Source organism: Lolium rigidum, chromosome 3, assembly GCF_022539505.1.
Source record: "Lolium rigidum isolate FL_2022 chromosome 3, APGP_CSIRO_Lrig_0.1, whole genome shotgun sequence".
In the NCBI taxonomy this organism is placed as follows: Eukaryota; Viridiplantae; Streptophyta; class Magnoliopsida; order Poales; family Poaceae; genus Lolium; species Lolium rigidum.
In genome coordinates this window covers 337,906,128-337,924,757 of record NC_061510.1, presented here as the reverse complement: position 1 = coordinate 337,924,757, position 18,630 = coordinate 337,906,128, and the positions used below count along the sequence as shown (strand labels likewise).

The following is an 18,630-nucleotide window of genomic DNA, read 5'->3' as shown; positions in this document are numbered from 1 at the left end:
GCAGCCCAAGGAGGCCCAAGACATCAGTTGTACGGTGAAAAGATGGAAGGTGATGATTTCTTGAAGTGCAGGGAAAGAAAACATTCAAGTATGGAAAGATTAGATGTGATATACATGTATTGTAACCGAATCCGGACAGGACTTTCGGGACCTGGCCTCCTATATAAAGGCCAGGAGAGGGCTACCGGATCTCTCTCAACCTCTCACGCATACACCAAAACCCTAGCCACCTTGCCTCTCGGTGAGAACACCACCACGCAGTCCTTCAGGTGCCTCATTGTAATCAATTTCACTCATAATCAAGATCAGACAGGCAGGACGTAAGGTTATTACCTCTACAAGGACCCTGAACCTGGGTAAATCTCCCCTCCCGCTTGTCTGGTATCCAATGTCTGATGCTAACATGCAGGCTTCCACTAACCATAAGCACCTCATCGTGGGCATTAACGAGGAGCCACATCGTCGGGTCTTAAACCAAAAATACCCTAATGTAGCATGTCATTTAAAGATATTGTTTGTCTGGAAGTTATTTCGAATCTTGTATGACCAATTTTGGGACTGAATAAATTATAAAAAATAATTAGAGAACCAAAGAAATGGGCTAAACTGGGAGGTTTTGATGACATGTAGCGGTTTTCCACCGGTGATAGTCTTGTTAGCAAACATTTTTCTAAGACAAAGGCTAGGATTTTGAAAACAAGTTTTTCAAGACTTTGGGAAACAAGTTGTAGCAAGGGTAATTATGGAAATTAAATTTGAAAGATAATTAGAAAAAACAAATAACAACATGTGAGCACATTTTGTTGAAATGTTCCATTGCAATTTATTTCAAAAAAAAACCTATATTTATACTTCTGGAATGTTTCATTTTAAATAGTCCTAGGTTCTACACACTTTTCCGGAGTATTTACGAATTTTTTAGATCTTATATTTTTCCTTTAAAATCTTAATTTTTTACTCGTTTCTAAGAGAAATCTTTGAAAATTTAATTTCAATATGAAAGTTTTTATAATATCTCCAAATTTACACATTTTCCTGCTATTATCGAAGTTATTCTATCCTTTTTTCAAAATTCTTGGCTTTCTTTTACCATTCTTACAAATTTGAATTTAAATATGTATGTATACCGAACTGTCACCGGCATGCTAACACATCATCACTAAAACCACTTTATGCGAAGTGAGAGACCAGACCAATCCGAGTCCTACTATAGTTAAGGGACAAAAAACATGCCCTTTTTTTTCCTTTTTCTCAAAGCGATCGAGGGCCTCTATTATTCAACGGATTTCAAAAAATACCTAATATAAAGCTTAGGTGTTAGTGTCATGACATGTTGGGCCCCAATAATGTTTTGTAGAAATTGGAAATTTTGGAACATGAAATATAAGTTATCTGAATGCATGCATCACAAGAACATTGCATAAGGACTATGTGTGTGCGGTAGATACAAACTCCATGTAGTTGGTCTCACTCGATACTTCCATTTGGAGTTCCATGCAAAATGAGTCCATAGTAATTTTCCATAGATAGATTTTGCAAGAGTCAGACGCATGTTGATTCGTCGGATCATAAAAAACCACAAAAATAGAAATATTCGGAGTTGGATGCCATGGCATCTTGCCAGTTTGTGTTGAAACTAAAAATACATCAACACAAAATACAAGCTATTTGATTACATATGCAGAAAATAGTAGGCCATTTACGAACAATTGAAATATTCTGAAACAGATATATGTTTTTCGACAAAGAAAAGATATATAAAAAATCCATATAGTTGATCTCAACGTAAACTTTCATTTGGAATTACACGCAAAATAGTCTATAGCATTTTTCTTCTATGATTTCATTCCTACAAATCAAATAAGACCCAAATTAGTGTATGAAGTTTCTTCGAAACCAGGAGGAACCTCGGTCTAGTAAAACAAATCCAGCAATGAACACTTGAGGGACTTGGATGTTTCCTCTACCACACATAATTACAGGCATGATCGATCCAACGCCAGACCAAAAGCACCTCCCTATTAACCAACCCTCCTGAAGATTCAGACATTCTACAACGAGTATACGAACAAACTGCTACTACAATGAATTCCATTGAATCGATGTAGAGTCATAAAAAACCAAGCATCCCATCGACGAGAAAACAAGCATTTCTGAAGTCTGAAGGTGCATCTATTTGTCATCGTCAGCGAGCGCCATGGAGAGCGAGCCGTCCTTCATCAGGCTGTTGCTCAGTGTCTTGAACCGCTGCCTGGAGTACTGCCGCGACGCCTTCCTCCAGTCCGTCCCGGACTTCATCATCGCCACGAACTCCTCGAAGCTGACCCGGCCGTCCTTGTCCGTGTCGACCTCCTTCATGACATGGTCGATCACAGCGTCGTCGGCCCTGCCGGACTCGTCCGCGAGCGCGTCGGCCAGCTCCCCGCGCTCGATGTACCCGCTGCTATCCCGATCAAAGAACAGGAACGCGGTGCGGAGGTGCTGGTCGTTGGATAGCCGCTGGAGGTGGATGGTGATGGCGACGAACTCGGCGTAGTCGAGGTAGCCGTCGCCGTCCACGTCGGCGGCCTCCATGAGCAGCTCCATCTCGGGCTCGGCGAGCTTGGAGCCGACCTTGGCGAGCCCGGCCTTGAGCTCCGGCAGCGTGACCCTGCCCTTACGCTCCGTGTCCATGAGCGCGAACATCTCCTTGATCACCTCCACCTCCTCCGCCGACAGGTGCTCCGCGATGACCCGCATGGCCTTCTTCTTGAACCGGTTCATCACCGCGAACTGCTTCAGCCGCGCCCGCACCACGTCCCCCAGCGGCACGTTCGGCGCCGTCTTCGCGCCCTGCAGCCACGGGTGCTCTGCACGGCCAACCCAAAGAGCAATGTCAGCGGCGACGCGCGAGCCGACACCCGACAGACCCCATGCCATGAAGAAGCATGCTTGACGCAAGAACACATACCGAGGACTTGGCGGGCGGTGAGGCGCTTCCGGGGGTCCATCTCTAGCATCTGGCGGACGAGACTCTTGGCGCTGTCGGAGATCCGGGGCCATGGCTCCCGCTCGAAGTCCAACACCCCTTTCAGGATGGAACGCGCCACGCCCTGCTCCGTTTCTGCATTTCAGATCGACCAAGATGATGCTTCTGTTGGTGCGTGGCTATGGAAAGGGGGCTGGTCGATGAAGATTGGAACAAGCAAGTACCGGCCCAGAATGGCGGGACGCCGCAGAGGAGGATGTAGAGGATGACGCCGGCGCTCCAGATGTCCGCCTCCGGGCCGTAGTTGCGGCGGAGCACCTCCGGAGCCATGTAGTACGGGCTGCCCACGATCTCCGAGAACCTCTCACCTGCAACACATTTTTTCTGTCAGTAAAATCGTAGTATGAATATCATAGCTTTGCAGCCTGTAGGGGTGGATAGCACAGTTTCCGCACCAAATTCCTTTGAAATCCGTTTTACAGAGTTCACATCTAATTTGAAGAAATTTGATGAATAAAGATATTCGATTCCGAACTTGACACCAGATATGGTATGTGATACATTATGTCAAATAGCATCTGCATTCGTATCCAAAAGTTATTTAGGATTATCTGATGATTTTTATCCGAATAAACTGATTTTTATCCGAAACGTCGAAGCTAATAGAGAGTATTTAGTAGTTAGTGAGTTGTCGAGTTTATCTATTGAACAATAGCTTACTTACATAGTCACTCAAACTTGTTACTCCATCTAGTCATAATAAGTGTTGCTAATATAGCGCAGGTTTGTATTAAATTAGTGACGCTTAATATGGACCGGATGGGGTATTATATTCGGCTATTGAAGCATGTGTCGATGTTACCCTAACCCTTGTGTTTGCACTATTTCATCCATATAACCTACTTTGTTCATTCTATAGTGTTACGTTATTTAATTTATATGTGTTTTGTTAAACTCGTTTGCCGACCTAGTTATGTGTGTATATATCCGATTACTTTTTTCCACTCAGATTATGTTTCGTTTCTCTTTCGGATCCACGGTTTTGTATATCCGTATTCAAATTCGTAACCGGTGATCATTCGATCTACTCTACATCTGTCGAGAAAGTACGATATAGGATATGGTAAAACCAAAATCAAATCAGACCCGATCCGACTACATCTTAGCGTCCTTGATAGCGATAAAAAGGAACAAACTTTTAGCAGAAATAAGAAGACTGAATTTTACTTTTTAAATCTGGCGGAACACCATTTTCTGGCGGAACAGCACTAAAATGGAGTTACCGAATTTCCATTTTAGGTTTGTTGTAGCATGCCTAATCCATTAGGCCCAATCTAAGATAACTCAAAATGGCAAGTACCCGATCGTGAAACTAGTAGGTGGCGACCATATAATCTCTTCATTCGTTTGAGTAGGCTTTGACGGTTTGATCCCCCCTATTGTCTGGCTAATCTTGATAACTTACAATCTTACTATAGTATCATGATATATCATCTTGTTTGATTTCATCTTAGAAACTTTTGCTTGAGTTTTTCTTTTTGCATGATCCAATGGTTTTTTTTTTGTTCCAACAAACGGCCGCTTTCTGATCCGTGCCCATGTCGTATTTGCTTTGTGTTTGCATCCGATAGTATATGTTTTTGTATTTATTTTCGGAATTTCTACATATCTTTTTGTTTCCACAAAATATGAAAGCAAATGTGGCAACACTAAGTTCCGTCCGCATCCCGTATCAGCTCCTCTTTCATCCTACTTATATGGACAGGACTGGATTGAAAATGTGGACACAATTATTCGAAAAATGATATTTATTTTCAGAACTGTTCAGCTCTAATTCCTTTTTGACTTTGGACGCGGTTACGAGTGGAAGAGGTCGACCCCCTCGACCACGCAATGCAGTTGGCCACGTAGAGCGAAGGGGAACTATTCACTCAAAGATCCAGTCAAGCGACGTTTACGACAGTATCCGCGTATCCAGCGACCACCACAGAGGTGCGCGGCGTGTCGGTGAGCATGTGTCCATCGCTGCTGGAAATATGTGGACTTTTTCTCAGCTAGCAGCATTTTGTGTACAGATTTCACTGTCGTGATCGTAAGACGACAGTGTACCGATCGAGATGCATGCACGAGCTCTCGCTCGGCCGGACCTCTTCTCTTCTGTTACTTCATCATACTGTATCGCCATTATTGTGGCTATACGTGATGTATGTTTCAGAATGGCAGCAATCTTCTCATTACAAACAATGGAAAAACTAAGTCGCTAAAGAGAAACAACTTTGTCTTAATTTTTGAAATAGCCTATTCACCCACCCCTCCCCTCTAGTTGATAGTGGATGGTCTTTCAGCCAGCTTTTTCAGTTGGATGGTCCAGGTACCCATTATCATTCACAATAGCAAACCCCTCCCCATGAGGATTGACAATTAGGCGAGAACACATGTAGACATGCATGTAACACTCTACATGGAGTATTTGTATTTAATTACACCTAAGATATGTATAATCATACACTCTAGAAACCTTTACCAATACATTTGTTATACACATATATTCTAGAGCTCTTTAATGAGATATTTGAGGATACTAAAATTGACGCAGAACCATAAAATGCAATATAATGCATCTAATTACAGATATTAATCTACGCAGAAATGTGAATTTCTTTAATACTCTTATTATATCTGAGGGAGTTTTAGTTCAATGAAAAATATTCTTAGCCATGTTTGGAACAAAAATTCAGAAAATAATACGCCGTCCGTTCACTATTGTAAGACCTTATTTTAGCCTTTTTCATAAATGCATATATCTAGATGTGTTTTAGAGTGTGGATTCACTCATTTTGGTCTATATCTAGTTCACTTTGAAATATCTAAAACACCTTACATTAGTGGACAAAGGAAGTAACATTGATGTAAAGTGGAGTTTCAATTTAGGGCACCAGAATTGAAACGGAAAATTGAATCTTGAAATTTGGTGGCACCACCCATGTGACTACTTGTGCTAAATATTATAAAAAAATATATACTAATTATGATCTTTTGTTGATGGAATTTGTTGTAAATAAGTAAAAGTGTTTTGTATAAATAGATGATAACTCGTTGTACTGTTACCTTGAACTCACCATGCACTCAGGTTTAGGATTTGATTCCCAAGAACCGATAACAAACTCCGAACTAATATGACCCAAATGTCAGGTCATTTGATCTCTACTTATATTAGAATAGTAATCTTAACTACGGAGTACATCTTGAGTAAGGGGTTTACTTCTGATTTCATTAAAGAAACCAAAATGTAGGGGTGTCTTTGAATTTGTGTGGTCAACAACTTACAAGTTCAACTGTTATTTTTACGTATAATATATTTATAAAATTTGTATAACTAAATATATAATAAGGATATTGGCAAGAAAAATGCAAAGATATTATTTGTACATTCTAAATTCATATAATTTGGTATATATTAGTGAACAAATTCGTGCAACAAAGACCATGCGAAATAACGTGTATTATATTTAGGGCAGATGTAGTATGATTTAAAAAAAGGAAAAAAAACATCCATAACAAGGAAATAACCATTAATTTAGTTGGATATTCTTTAGTGATTTTATTTTTATATCCTTTGCCTTTCCAGCACAGAATTGAAATTCAGTTTGTACAAGGCCAAAATGCATGCATGATAGACTCGTAGAAATTTACGTCCCTGCAATTATATCTTAGGATGTACAATAAAGGACTAGCACGCAAAATAAATACGGACTAGCTAGCATGATAAAATCCTACTACTAGTTCTCTCTCTTTTCTTTGCACTTGCAAGCAGTTGTCTGTCAACGATGTTTGACGAATTAAAAACTGATCAAGGAGGAAGAATTCGAATTCTGCAAGCAAGCAAGCAACGAGACAGACCTGGTCGGAAGAAGACGGATAGCCCGAAGTCGATGGCCTTGAGCTGCGCGTCCTCGCTCTTGCCCGCGTACAAGAAATTCTCCGGCTTGAGGTCCCGGTGCATGACCCCGTGCGCGTGGCAGGCGCGCACGACCTCCGCCACCGTCCTCGCCGCCGCCGCCGCGGCCCGCTCCGTGTACCTCCCGCGCGCCACGATCCGGTCGAACAGCTCCCCGCCGTCGCAGAGCTCCATGACGATGTGCACGGCGTCGTCGTCCTCGTAGGCGGCGCGCATCCGCACGAGCGCCGGGTGGTCCGGCAGCGACGCCATGATGGCCACCTCCCGGCGCACGTCGGCGACGTCGATGGCGGTGCGGAGGCGCGCCTTGGGGATGGACTTGCAGGCGAGCCGCTCCCGCGTGGCGCCGCGGTCGGTGGCGAGGCGCGTGACCCCGAACTCGCCGCGCCCGAGCTCCCGGCCCATGTGGTACTTATCGGTGACGCGGAGGCGCGGGTGGTGCGGCACCACGCCGTCCAGCACGCGCACGGGTTTAGGAGAGTGGTTCGCGGCGGCCGCGCCGCCGCGCGGGGCGTACGGGTTGGGCTTCTCCTTGGGCCGGCGCCGGGGCTTGGGGTTCGCCCTGGCGGGGCTCGGCTCCTGGCTGCGGCTCTGGCTCGGAGGCGTCGCCGGCTTCTTGTTGTTCCTGGCCTGCGCTCCGTCCTCTAGCGTCTGCGGCGAGGTGGTGCAGCAGAACAGGCCAGCGTTGCCCATCGGATCGACCTCTAGAAGCTTCTCGATGCTTCTCCCTCCCGGCTGGCCTGATCTTCCTCCTCCCCTAGTTAGGTAGCTAGTGCATGGACGTCGCCGACATGCAGCTCTCTCCCTACAGGTTGCGGTCTATCCGATCAAGAAAGACCATGCTCGTTCTCTCTCTGGTCTCTATCTAGGTGGTGGTAGGTAGGTAGGTAGCTGATCGGGGAGAAGAAGATACTGTCGTCGCGGGCATGAGGATGGGAATAGTATAGAAGAGGTCCACGCACTCCGGCGGAGCACGACAGCGAGAGGAAGACGATAGGAGGAAGGAATCGATCGGTAATTATATGTAATCCAGGACCAGGAGAGCTGTTCAATTCTGCTGCTCGATCGATCGATATTAAAAAGAGCGTTGCTTTGCTTTGCTTCGCGCTTTTACGTTCATCTTCTGACGGACGGATATATGCATGAACGGCGCGCGAAGGGCTGACAGCTTTCCGAGGATGTGCAGCGCAGTATTTTCTCCTTGTTTCTATATGATGAGCTGAAGCTGCCTGTCTCTCGGCTGTGGGAACACCATCACAGCTTGTTGCATCATTAAGCCCAGAGAGAAAAGGCTTGTTGCATCAGGCCATCGATCAGCTGGGGTTGTCCCCCTCGGTCTAGCTCGGGCCGTTCAACTGTAAGATCTCAGCTAGCGTACCAAGACAATGACCCGGCATCAATGCGTGAGAGCCAAGGATGCCGACGGGGAAATAAGGGCGAAAGTAACCACCGCGAGAGTGCTTAATTCCCACGGTTGCATCCTCGGTGACATACATGCTAACATGCCTGCCTTGTTACTTAGCGCTTTGTTTATGAATGAACGCGTATTGGTGTTGCTAAATCCGGAGAAGACGCGGGGACAAGCTGACAAGAATATCTATGCCAATTCAGACAACATGGATGGGAAAGCTACTTAGGGCATCTCCAACCGGCCGACCCAAACGGACGCGCTGGGCCGTCCGGTTTGGGCCGTTTGCGTGCCCGAGCGGACGCGCGGACGGTGCCCCGCGTCCGCGCGTCCGCTTGGGTCGCGCGCTGCGCCTAACGCGCCAGATTTGGGTCGCGGCGCCCCATGGTATGTTTTTCTTGTAAAATCACTAGAAAAACGCAAAATAAATTATAGAAAAAATATATAAAATAGTTGAAATGCTCTAAATGTATTATACATTACATAGTCCATGTAATCAAGGATAAAGTATTATTCAAATAAAATGAAGAAACGATACAAAATGCTCTAGGCTCCTTCATCATTGTTGTTTGCGGCATTGTTGCCTACATGCTGCCACATGTGCTCGACCAAATCAGCCTGAAGTTGGTTGTGTACAGCTAGATCTCGAATTTCATGGTGCGCATGAAGAATGTCCTGGAATGATGCCGGAGCACGTTGAGGAGTAACCAACTCTCCTTGGCCGTCCCATTCATTATCAAAGAGTGAATCATCCCGCTCTACCTCAACAATCATGTTATGCATGATTACACAAGCGGTCATCACCTCCCACAGAGTTTGCACATCCCAGGCTCTCAGCGGTGTCCGACGATAGCCCAACGAGCTTGGAGGATGCCAAACGCCCGCTCGACATCTTTCCGGGCTGCCTCCTGCTCTTTGGCAAACCTTGCCTCCCTGCTCCGAGCTGGGGTTTCGGATTGTCTTCACGAGTGTAGCCCAAGGTGGATAGATACCATCGAGCAAGGTAGTACCCCTTGGTGTAGTGGTGGCCATTGATCTCAAAATCCACATCGTGGGACCGACCGTACGCTAGCCTATCAAACACCGGAGAGCGCTGCAGCACATTGATGTCATTGTGCGATCCAGCCATTCCGAAGAATGAGTGCCAAATCCATGTGTCATGGGAAGCAACAGCTTCAAGAATGACCGTGCACCCCTCAGAATGGTCGTTGTATGCCCCCTGCCAACCAAAGGGGCAGTTCTTCCACTCCGAATGCATGCAGTCTATGCTGCCAAGCATCCCAGGAAACCCCCTGGAAGCGTTGATCGACAACAGACGAGCTGTGTCCTCTGCATTTGGTTGCCGGAGGTACTGTTCTCCGAACGAACCGATCACCGCTCTGCAGAACCTGTACATCGATTCCAGGCCGGTTGACTCACTCATGCGCGTGTACTCATCTACGAAATCACCGGCAACGCCATATGCGAGCATCCTAATCGCTGCCGTGCATTTCTGGTACGAAGAGAGGCCTACCTTGCCAAGTGCATCCACTTTCGCACGAAGTAGTCGTCGTAGATCTTGACGCCATCCATTATCCGGCGGAACAGCGGCCTGTTCATCCGAAAACGACGGCGAAACAAGTGCGGCACGAACAATGGATTGGGTTGGAAGTAGTCGTTGTAGAGCTGGTCGTGGCCGCGTTCTCTTTTGCGGTCCAAGGCGGCCGCGCGCCCGGCAAGGACCCCGGAACACGGGGATCTGCAAGACAATGTGCTCGTGGATGAGCACCGCGAGCATCCGTGAAAAATTCGTCGTCGGACTCCTCTTCCGACGACGTGTCGATGAAGTTCTTGAAGTAGTACTCGTCGTCGCTGTCCACCATGATCCGAAAAGGGACACATATTAGTTCGAGCTTTTGAACGAACACCTCGCAGGCGGAGGCGATCCAAATGCTTCTCTAGGGACCCGCAGCCATGGCCGTCTCAGCCGACTTGCGGTCCGGAAACACGGTGCAGGAGGGCTCACCTCCGGCGGAAACGGCGCAGCTGCGAACGGCGGGAGGTGTCGCGACGGTGAGAGGACAACAACGCCGGCGCCGGCGTCCTCCGACTCTCGCTACGACGCGGCGATAGCAGCGTATGACCTCGACCTATGCTTCCGCCCGCTTGCGCGGCGTCTCGACGACGATGGCCGGCGTCGACGCGCTCCGAAATCGCCGGTCCGTGGGTGGCGGCGGAGCGGGTGGGGAGATGTGTGCGGCGGCCTTGTGTTTTGGGTGGCAGACAGGCGGGCCAGGGCGGACAAGGGGAGGACGCGAGCGACCAGCCTTTCGCGTCCGCGGCCACGCAAACCCGGCCAAGATTTGGGCCGGGTTTGGGTCGTCCCGGACGCCGCGGCCATCCGTTTTAGGGATGGGTCCGCGCGCTGGGCCGCGTTTTTGTCCGTTTCGACCCATCCGGACGCGCGGGCGCGGGATGGGTCGCCCGGTTGGAGATGCCCTTACTTCCTTATACGGACAATTTCTTATCAATTCGGTTCTGAGCAAGTCTCTACTAATTCACACACACACACAAAAATGCTTGTTTTATCCTTTTTACAGATACGCAAAGGGGCGAGGGAGTTATTAGATTTTTGCAGATCTCGATTCTTCTCTCAAAGTGATGGCCACACAAAAAATAATAGATTATCCAAATGTAACATTATTTGCAGACCAAAGGACCAAGACGGGTTAGGAAGTTGAGATTTTAGATTTCAAAACTAAATGTTAACTTACCAAATTCATATTTAAACTTTTTAATGAGGAGGGGTACAGCAAGATATACAACGCAACAAATATCTCCGCTCTAAAACTTTATCTCAAGTTTCACTCAAACCAACCGACTCACCATTTTAAAAACGTCATATAAATATCAAAAGTGGATTTTTCTAGAAAGGATAACACTAGGTACGTTCTAGCAAGAAGCTTGGCTAATGTGACTGTCACACATGTTTTACTCACGGTTTCTGAACATAGGGTTTTAGGAGGGGTTTTTACGGGTAACAAACGAGACAGATGGTTTTTAAATGAAAATTAACTTCCACCAGCAAGTTATGTATCTAGATATGATTAACGGTCACACTCGTTTCCTTCGCAAATAAATTTAGAAAATCAAGGTAGGTTTATGTGGTTCCTTCACAAAAAGGTGATTTTTGCAAAGGACAAATTGGCAAAACTGAATTCGAATGAGTGCATGAAATGCTAATTTTGTGATCAAAATAAAATAATACAACATTTCTTCATCTCATGTTGAAAGAACATCTCTCTATAATTATGTTTTGTGTGTTTAATGACAACATGTGTTCTGATCTAATGTGGCTTGGTGTACATATATGATCTACAATATGGTTTGAAGTGAGAAGTATTGAATGGGAATAAGCAGTGGATGAAAAGGGAGAAGAAAGGAAGAATTCTAGAATTTCCAGGCCGGACATTTGTGTCGAGGGGGCAGAAATTCCGGGGGGGGGGAATTCCGGCCCTAACTGACACCCGAATTTCCGGCCCTAAAGTCTACAACGACTACAATTTGTGGGGGTATAAATACCCCCTTCTTCTTCTAGCTCAAGCTGCTCAATTCATCTCAAGTTCATCCACCATTGGAGCCACACAAAGAAAACACAAGATTCACTAGATCTCCTCCTCCAACCATCTAAAGCTCTTGATCTTTAGAGAATCGACAAAGAAGACCCCGATCTACATCTTTACCGAAGCGATTTCAATTTCCCCATCATTTGCTTGAGGGCCCCTTTGCCAGTGTTCCATTTGGAAACCCTAGTTGCTTGTGGTTGATTTATTCTTGTTATTATTGTTGTGTTGTTACAGCTATTGGGAGCCTCCAATTCAGTTGTAGATGTGTACCCCAAGAACTTTGTAAAAGCCCGGTTTCCGCCTCGAGGAAATCCCTTAGTGGAAGTGGGCTAGGCCTTTGTGGCGTTGCTCACAGGAGACCTGAGTGAGGCCTTCGTGGTGTTGGTCTGACCTTTGTGGCGACCACACTCCTCCAAACATAGACGTACTTCCCCTCAAAAAGGAAGGAACTACGGGAATCAGCTCTGTGTCTCAGCGTGCTCCACTCGCGGTTACCTCTATCCTTAATTGCTCTATTATATCTTGTCTAGTTATATCTTGCTTAGTTGTATAACTTGTCATATAGGTAAATTCACATAGTTGCATATCTAGAGAATTTACCTTTGTGTCAAGCCTAAATTGAAAAGGAACTAAAAATTGGGTAGAACCTAATCACTCCCCCCCCTCTCTAGGTGTGGCATACGATCCTTTCACATGTCCTTTTGCAACAAAAAAAACTGGTGCATTGTACATATGGCATCTAATATACCAACCCACAAATATCACAAATCTCCTTGGAAATTGGTTGTATAGGGTGGATAAGAAAGAAAAGGCTCACATTAGAGTGGGTGTATGTGCTTTTCTATGGGCTATTTGCATGTCCGGAAGGATTTTAACTTTAACAAAACACTTTCCCAGCAATTGTGCAGCTTATCCTTTTGGCTATGTATGTGGTTTCATTTTTAGCCGCCGGAGGAATGCCAGAAATAAATATTAGGTACAACCGTTTGGCAACTGTAGCATGGAATATGTACAACCAATTCAGTTGGTGGTTTGATAGAAGTTTAACATGTTGATGCCAAGGTGTGACGTATTACTTCAGTTTTTTAGATTGCTTAACCATGTATCCACGCTCTCCGATCCATGATCTGCAATAAGGGCTAGCTTTGTTGGTCCTTGATACTTTTGTAAGACTTTGATTAATATCTAATAAAACTGATGTAAAGTTTGGAGCTTTCCCTTTTCAAAAAAATGATCAGATAACGTGGGAAGAATTCCAACAGCATGGATGCCTTCTAGAGCCCAGTGTTGATCGGCGGAAGCAACTAGGCAAGGCAATTGATGGATAAGCTCCCATCAGAAAATAAAGATCAGGATGTCATCCAGAGCGGTGTTAATCGCCTGAAGCAATTAGGCAATGCAATTGATCGATGGATAAGCTCGCTAAGGGGTTAAAAAATGGTGGATAAGCAGCTGGGCAGCATCTTGACGGACAACGACATCGGGGCACCGGACTTAATAATGTGAGGATGTGGAGGGACAGAAACTGTGCAAGCTCGAAAGGAGGGCGCTTTTACGCTTTGCCATCTTCCGCTTTGGGGGCTCTTGAGAGCAAGACTAATAATAGAGCCCGTTGCTGGCTCTATGGCCTTGCCACATCACTTAGAGTAAACAAAAAGCCCATCCATATACTAGCTAGCTGTTAGACCGGTTGTTTAGGGGCTCTAATTCTTATTTAATTATTGAATGCATGCATACGATTGGAAGTAGGCTGCTGGGGAGCTTCTTTTTCTTGGTTGCTGTGCTACAGCCGGGCGGTAGCAGAAGCGCCGGCTCTCTCCTCTTTCCTCTTGTCTCTCTTCTCCACCTAAGATTTTAATGACATGGCACATGTTATAGCCTGCTGACTAGACACTATTATACTTGCTCTGAGAGAAAACTAATCGAGGTTTGCGAGGACTAAACAACGGGGAAAGCAGCGGTGAAAACAGCCTACCAACACGCGGCGCCATGATTACGTGCGGCATCAAGCGACGTGAAGCAGGGCGGAATGATGGATCCAGCAACCATCCATGATTCTGCTCCAAGGTTCATGAAGCAGCAGGTCTTCTCCTACCTGGAGATGGTTTAGGCTAGCGAATAGTACATTGCAAAAGCAAGACGTCTTCTCCTTGCCTCGTTTACCAAGAATAACGTGGTAACATCGATCTGATGTGCTAACACGAAATAGGGTAGAACCGTAGAAGCGTTCGAGTGAGAGCTGGAATTGCTGGAATTCTTAAGCTTTCTGGTGAAGCAACCTGCAATTCAATAGGAATAAGTAGATTACATTACATGTCTGATCAGCTGTCTCTCAGCTAAACTATGGCAGCACGAGTTCTCGGAACACAAGAAACCGATATACTATGTATTTTATCCTGTTGGTCAGCTGTCTGACAAAGTCCTACCAGAATCTACGTGACACTAAACAAAAGTAGTTTACTTGTGATGTCGAACTCCTGAACATAAAACATTCTGCTGGGTGACACGACACAAATAAGACGCGTTCAGGTGAGAGCTAGAATTGTTGGAGCTCTTAATTATAAGCTTTCGGAGGATATAGTCACCTGCATTTCAAACATGCTGCGCCATGATCACGGGCATCAAGCGAGCTGCAGCAGAGAGAAATGATGGATCCAGCGATCTGCAAAGTTCCATTGCGAAGCAATGGCCTTCTCCTGGCCTCACAATGTCCAGCCTGAAACACTACCCTCCTTCAGGCCCGACGTAAACGGATGCTTTTTGAAACACTACCCTCCTTTAGGGCATCTGTTGCGGCCCCGCGCAGATGAAAAATGGGTCCGTACCCTACCGGCACGACGAAAAATGTTTGGGTTTTTGCAGGGATGTAAACGCGGCTAAATTTGCGTCGCGGATGCATTTGCACGGACCCAACGCGTGACCTTGTATTCCTAGGCGGCCCCGTATGTCACCGACAGCAAAATCGAATGTGTTCATTCGCGTTCCCCTCAAATTAGTTTTTGCGTTGGCGCGGCCCAAGCCCCAGGCCGACCCCAACCGCTACGAAAGAGGAACCACCAGAATGGCAACCGCGACGATCGAGGCACATTCCCAAACACAGAAATCGACGCGGAAGAGTAACCGCCGCCCTCTTAAATTTTTATAGCGCCTTCTGGCCGCGTCGATATAAAAGCCATACGCGCTATCAATGCTGCCAATCTCCCACCAGCCGCCGTTATCATCTATGCGGTTTATGAGCAACCTTTCCTTGCCATCCGACTCCAACAGCGAGGGCAAGTCACCAGGATGGCGACATTGGTGGGAAAGGGCTCAAAAACTAAGTAGCTCAACCTCCCCACCGAGCGATGCCAATTCTAACGACTAGGAGGTGCACGATGCCATAGCCGACGACCAAGAGGATGGACACGCATTGCCGATAGCTAGGATGAGGAGGAGGAGGAAGAGGATGAAGTTGCTAGGTGGGCACGGCTGGAGGTGGAGGTGGAGGCGGAGGAAGAGGAAGAGGATGAAGATGCTAGGTGGGAACGGCTGGAGGTGGAGGAGGCGACAGAGGAAGCGGCGATGAAGGGTCGCCGTGATGATGATGTGGCAGGTCCCTCCAAGAAGAAGAAGTAGATTATTGTTTCGATATTTCAAATTGCTCCCACTAATTTGTGATTATTTCTATGATTTGAACTCTTATTTTCACGCTTTGTATGGCTAATTTTTTCGTACATTGCACTATTTTGGTTGAACCGGAAATATGCATCGTGTCGTTGAGGGCCCCCCAGACGCAAATGGTCAGTTGTGGCCCGAAGACCAATGTGGTCACTTTTGGCGTACGAAATGCGTCGGGCCACTGGAGATGCCCTTACGGAGACAACGTGATAGTAACATTCATCCGATATGTCGACACAGGCTTATTGATTCACCATGATCCCTTCGTGTAGCCCCTCACGAGCAAGCGTCACTCCGGTGGCGGGGGATCGGGTGGTGGCCGCGGTGATGTGCACATCCCGTGGATGGTGGCCTGTATCTTCGGCCACGAGGGTGGCGTTGCTACTGGTTTTGGCCTGGGAGCCTCCTCGCGATGGGTCTGGAGCTCCGGGCTTCAATCCCTGCGGCTGGTGGTGCGTCGGTGGGGGGCTTGGCAGCAGCGGAGAGGTGTTGCTTGAGCGGTCTTGGCTGTTGAAGATTGGTTGCAGTCCCTCACCGGTTAGCTCTATTGGTTCAAGGTAGAGGCTCCTAGTACATATCCTTGTCCTTGCTTTGGTCAGTACTGGCGGCGGGAACACCCGCGGATGTCGTTGACTTTCTTGGAAGCGTCGTTGAGGGCTCCTCTCGCCACCCCGTAGTCTTGCCTCCAGAGGCAAACCTCATATCCTTAGGATCTAGCAATGAAGGCGCTTCTGCATCTTTCTCCTTGTTGAGGGCATTGCTTCGGAGTTGGCTTCGACTTGGGAACTAGAGGATGGATGGTTGCGGAAATTTGGCAACAATGATGTGTCGAGCAGAGCTTGGGTCACGGGTTAGGCTTCGATATTCGGTTAGTGGCGTGTCCGATGGGTCTTCTCATCGTTCAATGTGTCGTTGTGGCGACGGAGTTGCGGCGGAGTGTTCGGATACGAACAGATATTAGTAAAACCATATCCTTTTTCATATCTATTACCGTATCCGTCAACTATTCAACCATTTTCATTTTTGTCATTCGTAAGCCTCTGATTAGTCGGTCGGTTGGAAATAAGCCGTTCCATTTTCACTCCGAGAACCGGTGGTGTGGTAGGGTATTCGGTGGGTGCAAGCCTAGTATAGTTCTCTAGTTCTCTCTAATGCTCAACGGCAAGTTAGAGTTGTCTTTGGTTAGTGTGTGGCTGACTGTTGGCATTTAGTAAAGTCGATCGAGAGTTAGAGCATCTCCAAGAACCACACTAAATTTTGGCGTTGTAAAAGCACTTTGCAGCGCTCTATCCATGTTTCGCGCGTGAGGCCATATTTTCCTCCGACGGAAGCTCTAAATTTTGGAGTTGTAAAACTGGGTAGTTATTTCTGCGCGCGATTTGTACCGCGTGCTCTTTCCGGCGTGGTAGATATAGTGCCCGAGATAGCGCTTTTGCAGCGCGCTCCACTTTACAGCATCGGTTACAGCATCTGTTGGAGCATCAATTTATGCCTCTCGCGCGCTAAACTATTCACTTTTTTTTTTTTTTTTGAGGGGGGAAAACTCTTCATTACTCAATAATAGTGTTTACAACATCTTGCATAGCAAGTTCGGCAATAAAATCTGGCACTACACCAAACCAGTGATTACAGATACCAGACCGTCTAGCAAGATGGGCTAAGCCATGAGCCAGACCATTGAGTTTTCTCCTAGTGAAAGACATAAGACATACAGGAATACCACACTTGGCTTCTTCGATATCCTTGAAAGTGCTCCACTGTCGTGACTTGTTTAGAGTCTTGTTCGTAGCTGCTCCAACAGCCACCTGAGAATCAGACTCCAGGACCAGACTCTGCACCTGAAGCTCTAATCCAAGTCTAAGACCCGCCAGAATGGCTTCAGCTTCGGCGTCCACCACATCCTGGCAAGTACCGATGGGTTTACTGACCGCTGCAATGACGATACCTTGACTGTTCCGTGCAACAGCTCCAATTGATGAAGCCCCGGATTTGGGACAGAAGGCAGCATCAACATTAATCTTCACAGTTCCTTCCTTCGGTGGTACCCAAGAACTTGGATTCCTACATATATCTCCAAAGGGGGAATACGAGCAAGAGACAGTAGTAGGAGTGCAAATCTGATGTACAGGAGTTTTACCTTTGTCATCTCTTTAAACTATTCACTTTTTTGGATACAGCGCCCGCTCTTATGCCCATGATCGTGCTCCACGACAACATTGGTGCACTCTATCAGTTTTTTGTGGGCTTTCATGCTAATAAATCGGCAGTGAAAATGGCAAGTCTTTCCTTCTTTGAAAAGATGCAGGCTTACCGAGACAACGCGGTAATATCGAGATCAGGTGTGCATACACGAAATAGGATAGAAGCGTTCGGGCGAGAGCTGGAGTTGTTGGGGTTCTTAAGCATTTTTCGTAAAGCAACCTGCAATTCAGTATGAATAAACTACAAGATTACATGTCTGGTCAGCTGTCTCTCAGCTGAACTTGGTAAGGTTCTCGGGACACAACAAAACGGATACAGTAGTATATATTATCTCTGTTCTTACTGTCTGACCAAGTCGTACCACAATCTACCTGACACTAGATAAAAACAGTTTATTCGTGATTTGGAACTCCGGGCATAAAGCATTCTCTTGGATGTGTTGACACGACACAGGATAAGACGAGTTCGGCTGAGAGCTAGAATTGCTGGAGTTCTTAAGCTTTTGGATGGTGAAGTAACCTTCAATTCAATACGAAGAACTAGGTCACATGTCTGCTCGGCATAACTCTATAACTGTTGTCAGAATTCAGGAACCGGGATATATAATCTCTCTATCTTGTGAGTTGTCATCACGCGTAAAGAAAACCATTTTACTAGTGCTGTGCAACTCATGGGCATAAAAAAAGAACTCAGAATTATAAGCCGCGGTGACACACTGACACCTACCGCCTCACATAGAAGAACCCACCTGGATTGTTGAAGACAAAAGAGAATTGTGCAGCTCCCTGACAGCATTGCACAAAACAAACGGAAAGTCAAAAATAGAAAGCCA

The 18,630-nt window shown here is 46.5% G+C and overlaps 1 protein-coding gene across 1 annotated transcript; it reads right to left on the bottom strand.

The window, feature by feature from the left end:
- Positions 1 to 1,822: 1,822 nt before the first annotated feature.
- LOC124703926 (calcium-dependent protein kinase 9-like) lies at positions 1,823 to 7,636 on the bottom strand. The gene is made up of 4 exons (XM_047236162.1): positions 6,869 to 7,636; positions 3,193 to 3,336; positions 2,951 to 3,103; positions 1,823 to 2,849 (listed from the first exon to the last, which is right to left on the bottom strand). The coding sequence occupies exons 1-4, from the start codon at positions 7,617 to 7,619 to the stop codon at positions 2,173 to 2,175; spliced, it is 1,725 nt and encodes a 574-aa protein (XP_047092118.1). The 5' UTR covers positions 7,620 to 7,636; the 3' UTR covers positions 1,823 to 2,172.
- Positions 7,637 to 18,630: the final 10,994 nt, after the last annotated feature.